At 43.9% G+C, this 9,857-nt stretch overlaps 1 protein-coding gene across 5 annotated transcripts in view; it reads left to right on the forward strand.

Annotated features, from left to right (window-relative positions):
- Positions 1-8,768, forward strand: part of MLPH (melanophilin) — a 53,256-nt gene extending 44,488 nt beyond the window's left edge. For all 5 annotated transcript variants that reach the window (XR_001941417.1, XM_018559940.1, XM_018559941.1 and 2 more), the window contains 2 exons: positions 6,308-6,399; positions 8,598-8,768. Coding sequence is in view for 4 of the 5 variants with exons in the window: in XM_018559940.1 (XP_018415442.1) it covers positions 6,308-6,399; positions 8,598-8,621 (116 nt within the window). In the remaining variant the exon portion in view is untranslated. The remainder of the gene's footprint in view (positions 1-6,307; positions 6,400-8,597) is intronic.
- Positions 8,769-9,857: the final 1,089 nt, after the last annotated feature.

Below are 9,857 nucleotides of genomic sequence, written 5' to 3' on the forward strand. Positions count from 1 at the left end.
AAGTGAAGTGAGCCGAACACTGTTCGGCTATTCACTTCAGGCTTGTATGGCTGATTTCAGCCATACATCGGCTGAAATCAGCCGTACATCGGCTTGCTTCACATGGCTTCGGGTCAGCCGAACATGCTCAGCATGTTCGGCTGACCCGAAGTGCAGAAGGAGTTTGAATCAGGCGATCGACTCAGCTACTCAGCCGATCGACTGCAGAAGTAGTTTGTGATATTCTTATAGATACCGAACAGCAGTGAGTGAAAAGCCGAATGCCGCTGTGCAGAGGGACCGAGGGACCGAGCAGAACAGAAAAATAGTTTAAAAAAAGTAAATAGAAAACGATTGTGCGTAGCTAGCAGTGACAACTAGCTCCGCCCAACAGTTTTCGAATGTCTGGCGGTTCTGCTGCCATAAAAAGAAAAAAAAAAGAAAAAAAAAGTCTCCCGGCCGCACAGGAGAGAAACACTGATTGATCTTTTTTCTTCTTTATTCTGGCACGGGGCGATGTCAGAATAGAAAAAAAACAAAACGTTTTTGCCCATTGGAATGCATTGCTAGATTCCTACTGGCTATTTCAATTTGCAATAGCCAATAGTAAACTAGCATTGTACCCGCCCTCTGCTGATGGACCTGATGGAGAACTGCAGCAGAGGGCGGGTACAATGCTTGTTTATTATTGGCTAATGCAAATTGAAATAGCCAATAGGAATCTAGCAATGCTGCTGACAGCTCCGTGTCAGAATAAAGAAAAAAGCAGTGTTTCTCTCCTTGGCGGTCAGGAGCAGGAGACTCCCGGAGCGCCAGGGAGAGTTAGCTATTTGGAGATCAGTGTCCCTGGTTAGCAGGTAACCAGGGACGCTGATCTCTCTGCAAGTGGCCGGAGCCAGCCGTAAGATCACGGCTGGCTCCGCCCAGCTGCCAGAAGCAGGCTGTCGGCTTTCAGCACGGCTCAGCCGAGCTGATGGATATGCGTTCGGCTCGTCTGAGCCGCTCGGCCACGTTCGGGAGCTGTACGGGCTATAGTGAATAGCACGTACAGCAGCCCTTCGGTTCTACTGAACCGAAGGGGTCCTGGGGCCGAAGCTAGCCGAAGGATAGATCCTTCGGCAGCTTAGTGAATAGACCCTTTAGAAAACAATTGTTTTCTGTGTTGTTACAGTGATCTGCGTGGATACAGTGCAGTACAAGGCAGGTCACCGCAGTATGTGTGAACAGGCCCTAAGGCCCTAAGACATTTGTGCGGCAAGAACCTACAGATTTCTGTGGAGGGAATGCCAGGTATCCCCGTTCACATGCTGGCATTGTACACATTGAAGTGAATGAAAGGGTGACAGCAGCAACATCTGTCAGCAGCAGTCCGTGGGCAATCATACATGATACGATTACATACGGCTTGGGACAGATGATTGTCCTTGGACGCAGGATAGATGCATCCAGCGGAAATCATCTTATGACACTGACAGATGTGGCAACTGTCATTTACTTCAATGTGTGCCGCTGGAATCGATAGGTTCTCAATGCAGGAATCCCATGTGAATGGGGCATTAGTCTTTTTAAATCTCTAACTCTGAAACTTGTAGCACTATTCACTCTTCTCTTTGCCTTCATGTGACCGCATGTTTTTTTTTCCTAGTAACAATACATCCAAAACCTATTGCCATTTAGTCCTGTGGATCCAGATAACAAACCCTCCTGACTCACAGTTTTTACTGTGCAGCAAAACTTAGTTCTGCTGCCATAAAAAGAAAAAAAAAAGAAAAAAAAAGTCTCCCGGCCGCACAGGAGAGAAACACTGATTGATCTTTTTTCTTCTTTATTCTGGCACGGGGCGATGTCAGAATAGAAAAAAAACAAAACGTTTTTGCCCATTGGAATGCATTGCTAGATTCCTACTGGCTATTTCAATTTGCAATAGCCAATAGTAAACTAGCATTGTACCCGCCCTCTGCTGATGGACCTGATGGAGAACTGCAGCAGAGGGCGGGTACAATGCTTGTTTATTATTGGCTAATGCAAATTGAAATAGCCAATAGGAATCTAGCAATGCTGCTGACAGCTCCGTGTCAGAATAAAGAAAAAAGCAGTGTTTCTCTCCTTGGCGGTCAGGAGCAGGAGACTCCCGGAGCGCCAGGGAGAGTTAGCTATTTGGAGATCAGTGTCCCTGGTTAGCAGGTAACCAGGGACGCTGATCTCTCTGCAAGTGGCCGGAGCCAGCCGTAAGATCACGGCTGGCTCCGCCCAGCTGCCAGAAGCAGGCTGTCGGCTTTCAGCACGGCTCAGCCGAGCTGATGGATATGCGTTCGGCTCGTCTGAGCCGCTCGGCCACGTTCGGGAGCTGTACGGGCTATAGTGAATAGCACGTACAGCAGCCCTTCGGTTCTACTGAACCGAAGGGGTCCTGGGGCCGAAGCTAGCCGAAGGATAGATCCTTCGGCAGCTTAGTGAATAGACCCTTTAGAAAACAATTGTTTTCTGTGTTGTTACAGTGATCTGCGTGGATACAGTGCAGTACAAGGCAGGTCACCGCAGTATGTGTGAACAGGCCCTAAGGCCCTAAGACATTTGTGCGGCAAGAACCTACAGATTTCTGTGGAGGGAATGCCAGGTATCCCCGTTCACATGCTGGCATTGTACACATTGAAGTGAATGAAAGGGTGACAGCAGCAACATCTGTCAGCAGCAGTCCGTGGGCAATCATACATGATACGATTACATACGGCTTGGGACAGATGATTGTCCTTGGACGCAGGATAGATGCATCCAGCGGAAATCATCTTATGACACTGACAGATGTGGCAACTGTCATTTACTTCAATGTGTGCCGCTGGAATCGATAGGTTCTCAATGCAGGAATCCCATGTGAATGGGGCATTAGTCTTTTTAAATCTCTAACTCTGAAACTTGTAGCACTATTCACTCTTCTCTTTGCCTTCATGTGACCGCATGTTTTTTTTTCCTAGTAACAATACATCCAAAACCTATTGCCATTTAGTCCTGTGGATCCAGATAACAAACCCTCCTGACTCACAGTTTTTACTGTGCAGCAAAACTTTTAAATGTTGCTATAAATAGCTGGAGTAGCCTGACCTGTGAGGACTTTAATTAACCTCACCATAGGCCTGGAGGTTTATCTCACACTAATTATTACATTTCTTAAACTGGACTCAATTTTCTGTCTAACTGCATGATAGTTAAGAAAAGGCAAGCGACTGTAGTTGCTCCTCTTATACATGATGTCAGTAGAGGATTGGTTGCATTTGGTGCAGAAGATTCAGTGCAGGTTTATGGTAACAATAAATTCATATCCTGTTTGACCCCTCCAAAATTAACATTTTTTTATGTGCTACAACATTAATTTGTTTACATGCAGGAAATTCTTGCCAAAGATCAGCACTAGCACATCAGATACCCATCATTAAAAGGAGAACTATGGGATAAGTGTTTTTCCCCATAATTCTCCTAAGGGTTACGGGAGGACAAAAACTAGCGTCCTCCCATGACCCAAAGCTCAGTATACCGTGAGCTACAGCTCGCGGTATACTGAGACCGCCGCAGCTTGGACGGATCCCGACATTACTGTCGAGATCCACCCAGCTGTGTGATTGACAGCTGGCTCTGCCTATCTAGAGGCAGAGCCAGCTGTACCCGCCCCCTCCTCCGTCCGTTCCGCCAGTCAGCGCTGGAAGATCAGAGCGGGGAGGGGGGAATCCCTCCAGGGAGCCGTGAGTGATAATCATGGCTCTCTGCAGGGACATGATCAAGAAGTGAGCGAGCGATGGTATGTGTTCGCTCACTTCCCGATCTAATGAGCCGACGTGTGACAGTTTCATTGTCACACGTCGGCTCAAACTATGAGGTTGAGTGAAAATCACTCACCTCATAGTTCTCCTTTAAGATATCAGTATACTGTTAGGGCTCGTTCACACCATAACATGCATCATGACCCAAGTTATAACACTCAGCTCACAGTAGCTCACTGTAGATGTACATTTCAATGCAAAGTTTATTGCAACCCCAATGCACATTATTATTATTATTATTATTACATAGTATTTATATAGCGCCAACAGTTTGTGCAGCGCTTTACAATATAAGGAAGACATTACAGATACAATACAATTCAAGACAAGACGTTTTGAGGGAACAGGGTCCAGGGGGCAAGTGATGAGGTGGGTGTCAGAGAGAAGCTTAGTAACCTCCTCTGTGGTGACAGGCTCAAAAGAGGAAAGTAACAAGTGTGATGGAGGATCAGGTACTATAATAAAAGGAGCAGTTGATTGGACAGTGGCAATCTGATCTCGAATGGTATCTATTTTGTTTTTGAAATGAATGGCAATGTCCTGGGCAGTGAGTGAGTTAGTGGGTGGTGGTGGTGGTGGAGGACATAGTAGAGACTTGAAGGTAGAAAAGAGTTGACGAGGTCTGGATGAGAGTGTGTTAATGAGAGTGACAAAATAAGTTTGTTTGGCAGCACGGAGGGAGGAGTTATATTTTATCATGGCAGCTTTGTACAGGGTAAAGTCTTGCAGATACCTAGTAGAGACCTAGTAGAGACCTAGAGACCTAGTAGAGACAGAGACATTGTGCTACAATGATGTGTACTGCCACCAAAATAACCCGTGTCATCACTACCGGTAATTGTCTAGTGGTTTTGGTCTTCAGCTGCCTCCAATGGCATTTAACCGCCCTCTTCTAGTGCCCACAAAGCTGATATCCACTCCAGAAGTATACTGCTGAAGAACTTTTATTAACATCTTCACACTGGGGAGAGAGGGTATAGGGACCCTAGACATCTAGGGTAATACAGACATAGACTCCGGACTCACCAGTCCTTTCTAGCAATTCAATGTAGATCCATTCGTATAGGAATTTGAGTAGCAGGTGGGCAGGGATGAGCACCGATCCTTAACAGGAGAGACACCAGACTTGCTCCTAAAGTCCACTATGTTCCGGGTACCTCCAGCAGCCATCAGCTTTCCTGGTTCTCCTCCTTTAGCAACGGCACAGGCCTCCTCCATAACTGAGGCCTAGCGAAACACTTCCTGCACTCCAGCATCGGCCCATCCCCAGGCCTCAGGCCTAGCCAGGGGGTGGATGGACAGCACCCAGCCCTGTACTAATCCATTTCTGGCACAGCACTAGACTGAGCACATGGCAATTCCCTCCAGCATACCCAGTGATTAGCTGGTGAACTGCACATACACTACAGTGTCCCCCATTGGCCATCCCATACTACAGCAGAGTCACACTCCACCCAGGTAGGTACCATCAATGCCAGACACCTGGAATTAACCAGATAAATGCCAACTATAATCCAGCCAGACCGACTCCAGCCCTGGCAATAACTAAATTTCTAGTAGCCACTTCACAAAAGGTGATGGTGACTACAGATGCATATGTTCTGTTTTCTGCATTGCTCTGTGTTAAAGAAAATTGTGCAGGACCTATTTTTTCATGGCTTGATGTGTATTGACAGCCAAATAATTGGAATGGTCTGACCAATGCACCTCAACATAGAAAAACATTGCAATGCTCTGTGTTACAGTAGTAATGGTTCCCTAGGGTTGGGTCAGGTGGTTAAAAGAAGATATTTGACAAAACTCCATAAAAGAATGAAAGAGACAAAAACACTCCCCCATTCCAAATGTCCACGTATGTCATGTATACACGATATAGAAAAACGGCATAGTGCAAGTCCCTTCAGGTAAGGAAAGACAAAACATTTAATACAGGTACGTATATGGCGCCAACAATTTACGCAGGGCTTTACACAGAGCACATTCAAGGAGCTTACAGTCTGAGGTCTCTATCTCACATGATTTAGACAGGAGCCCATTAAGAGCCGATTTTGTGGGATGAAAACGGAATACCCTGAGGAAGCCCATGCAAGCACAGGGAGAACATGCAAACTCAAAAATATATATATATTTTTTTTATTTAAAAAGGTTAGAAAAAAATTTCGGTTTCAGCTTGGCATTTGTTTTATTTAGTTTCGGTTTTAAAAATTTCATTTCGGTGCACCTCTAGTTTTCTGTATACATTGCTATTTTACCCTAAAATATTTACTCTATTTTACTAAGCATATGTGATCTCAAATTTGCTCCTTCTCCAAAGAAGACGCGTTTGAAAAGTCTGCTGAATAATTTTCAGTAACACAATGGCCCAATATGGTCACATATTACAAGCTGACAGCAGTGCATGCAGTTTTTATTTGAAAACATAGATGAAAGAATTCAGCTAAAAAAATGGATCGTTTAATTATTTTCTATTTATGTTTTGCTTCTTTTCAAGCTTTGTTATTATTCTGTCATTTCAGACGGGCCCATTGAAAGAAATGCTCTTTATCGAGGCTCCCTGACCCAGCGTAATCCAAATGGAAAGAACAGAAAGGCAGATCGCATCTTTGCTGTAAGAGCCGTATATTAATGTTTAAGATTAAAAACCATGGCTGATGTGTCCAGATACTTTAAGTGTAAAAATCAGGCATTTAAATTTCACATACCAGTCTCCAGACTCTTATTTGCATCCTGAAAACTCATAGCTCAAAAATGTTTGTCCCCCAGCCCACCACTGGTTCATTATGGAAGGAATGGATTTAAAACATTTGGCATGTCAATAAAGAGACTGCCCTCAAAAATTCCTTAAAGCTGAAGTTTGATCTACTTATTGTAAGGAACCAGATCACCTGCTGGTGGTACTGTGGTGCTTGTATCTGAAGCTTCAAATTTCAGTGTTCACCAGCGGGTGTCTCTCAAAAGTCAGGAACCAGAGCACCTGCTGGTGGACACTGGAACTACAATTTCAGATCCAAGCATCACAGTGCCACCAGCAGGTGCTCTGGTTTCTAACCGTGAAGAGACACCCGCTGGGTCGAACACGAGCTTTACATCCAAGAACCACACTGCCACAAGCAGGGGCTCTCAATATGATTTGCCTTCCCTCCCACTCTCATCCCACATCAACACGCTGGTTAAATTTTTAAAGAAAACCTTTCCGTTTTGATAACATACAGTATTGTGCAAACGTTTTAGGCAGTTGTGAAAAAATGCTGTAAGGTGAGAATGATTTCAGAAATAAAAGTGTTATTAGTTTATTTTTATCATTTAACAAAATGGAAAGTAAATGAACAGAAGAGAAATCCAAATCAAATCAGTATTTGGTGTGACCACCCTTTGCCTTCAAAACAGCAGCAATTATTCTAGGTACACTTGCACACAGTTTTTGAAGGAACTCGGCAGGTTGGTTGTTCCAGACATCTTGGAGAACTAACCACAGATCATGTGTGGATGTCAGCTTTCTTAAATCCTTCTATCTCTTCATGTAATCCCAGCTAGACTCGATAATGTTGAGATCAGGGCTCTGTGAGGGCCAAACCATTACTTCCTGGACTCCTTGTTCTTCTTTATGCTGAAGATAGTTCTAACTTCTTAATGACATTGGCTGTATGCTTGAGGTTGTTGTCCTGCTGCAGAATAAATTTGGGGCCAATCACATGCCTTCCTGATGGTATGGAATGATGGATAAGTGTCTACTTGTACTTCTCAGACTTGAGGACACCATTGATCCTGACCAAATCTCCAACACCATTGGCAGAAATGCAGCCCCAGACTTGCAAGGAACCTCCAGCATGCTTCACTGTTGGTGCAGACACCCATTATTGTACCGCTTTCCGGCCCTTCATTGAACAAACTACCTCCTGCTACAACCAAACATTTCACATTTTCAGTCAGTCCAGAGCACCTGGTGCCTGGTGCCATTTTTCTGCAGCCTTGCAGCCAAAAAGCCTTACCTCTGACAAGGCTAAGCGACTCAACTGTGCACGAAAACACAGGAACTGGGGTTCAGATCATATCTAGTGGGAGGGACAGGGTGATGTACATAGCTTTCTGAAAACATTACAGCACCCTGACTCAGTAATTCACTCACGAACCCTCACTCCTGATGCAAGCAGTGGGCTGACTCTTGGAAGGAGTTATCAAATATCAAAATGCCTTGATGGATAGATGTCAGTTTGGAGGAGTAGGCACTCCTAGGCAGGCTGCATTTGCATGCACCACCCTAGAAAACACCCACATGTGATGCTGAAGGAACTGGAATCCCATGAATGAAAGAGGCGGGCCAGAAACAGTAGGGCTGGAGAAGAAATTGCAAGATGATGTTGGAAGTCCTCCATCCAGGAAATGAGGCAACCTCTATGCAACTGGCTGCTGCTTCTAATGCACCCTGTGAGAATATCACAGTGTGCAGTGAAATCAGAGTAAGCATTTTCAGTACAGAAGAGGAGCCGGTACAACTGTGTAAGACTGAAGGTAAAGTTAGAGTTCAGTGTTAAGAAAAGGCATTCATACTAAAATTACTTCTGGTAAAAAATAAGGCATTCAAGAGACCCAATCATAAACTAATCCTCCACTTCCCCAACTCCTGGGAATATTGCGTGCTCATTAGCCCAGGCGGATCAATGGTAATAGTATTTAAAGATGTCTGAGTAATCCTCTTGTGGAAATGGAACATTACACTTTTGAGGACTGCTTTGAGACGCACTTCAGTGAAGATGTTTACATTGTATGTGATTCAAGAGAAATCATTATTTTATATTTGTCTTGCAGAGACCGGTTCTCAGCCAGAGATGAAACAAGGAGCTCGACACATTTGATGGCTTCGTCTGCATTACATCTATTAGGATCTCTTCATATAGCAATCTCTCATTTAGCTTATGGCTGGAACACAACCACAGCTCTATTCACCTATGCAGTATGTTTTCTGGGATAGGCAGGGCATGCTAGTAACCCCCAATGTAAAAATCCAACTTATAGGGAGTGATTTACTAACCTAAACACACGCACATACCAGGTGCGTGTGATTTTCACACAGCAAAACGTATTTATCAACCAAAAAGTCTCTAAAAGCATATTTCCACTAATGCCATATATGGAAAAATCATGCACATGATGCATATATAATGCTGCTTCACAGTTTAGACAAAAATGGTTAGCTCATGCATTTACATTCCTGCATTCATCAACGCAAGCAACACAATGTAGAGCTAATTTACACAACATCACCTTGCAATTCAGGGCAGGGCTTTGCACAACACACCTGCTGGGTGTGTACACACTACAAAGGTGTTTAGATTCCACCCATAGATCATGCTGGGAGGGAACACACTACAGAGGTGTATACATGTTTGTGGTGTGTTTATAAGGTTAGTAAATCAACCCCATAGAGTTACATAGAATGAATTGGATGCTCACAACATTGCATTCGAATATTCAGTCATTGATCATTCGGAGAGCTACATACATTATACCAGACATTGGATAAAGATGCCTGGGCTTTTTCAGGGGGTATCTGTAGCCTTAATGTAGAATGCTTGACTTGCCTGCTGATGTGGAGTATCATCAGAGTTGACTTTATAATGGCCTATAAATGACAAGGTGACCGATTTAATCTGTATGTAAACCAAATCACTAAAATCTCATATCATGTTAAAGCATGGGTAGGCAACCTCAGCACTCAAGCTGTTGTGGAACTATAAGTCCCATGATGCACTGCAAGACTCTCATAGCCACAGGCATGACTCCCAGAGGCAAAGGCATAATGGTATTTGATGTTTAATCACAGCTGGAGTGTGGAGATTGCCTAGCCCTATGTTAAAGTAATTTCTAAAGTCATTATTAATATGTTTAAGGCTGAACTTCAATAAAGTATAACTTCAGACAAGTATAACAGGAGTTGATTTTATTTTATTAGAAATTTAGAACTGAATCTAAAGAGATACATAGCAGGTAGGCCACAATTTACATGCCAAATCTTCATGTTTGACATGAGCACACCTTAAATACATGTACAGTTCACATTTATTATTG

The sequence above is a fragment of the Nanorana parkeri genome, unplaced genomic scaffold (genome assembly GCF_000935625.1).
Source record: "Nanorana parkeri isolate BGI_ZX_2015 unplaced genomic scaffold, ASM93562v1 scaffold423, whole genome shotgun sequence".
Taxonomy (NCBI): domain Eukaryota; kingdom Metazoa; phylum Chordata; class Amphibia; order Anura; family Dicroglossidae; genus Nanorana; species Nanorana parkeri.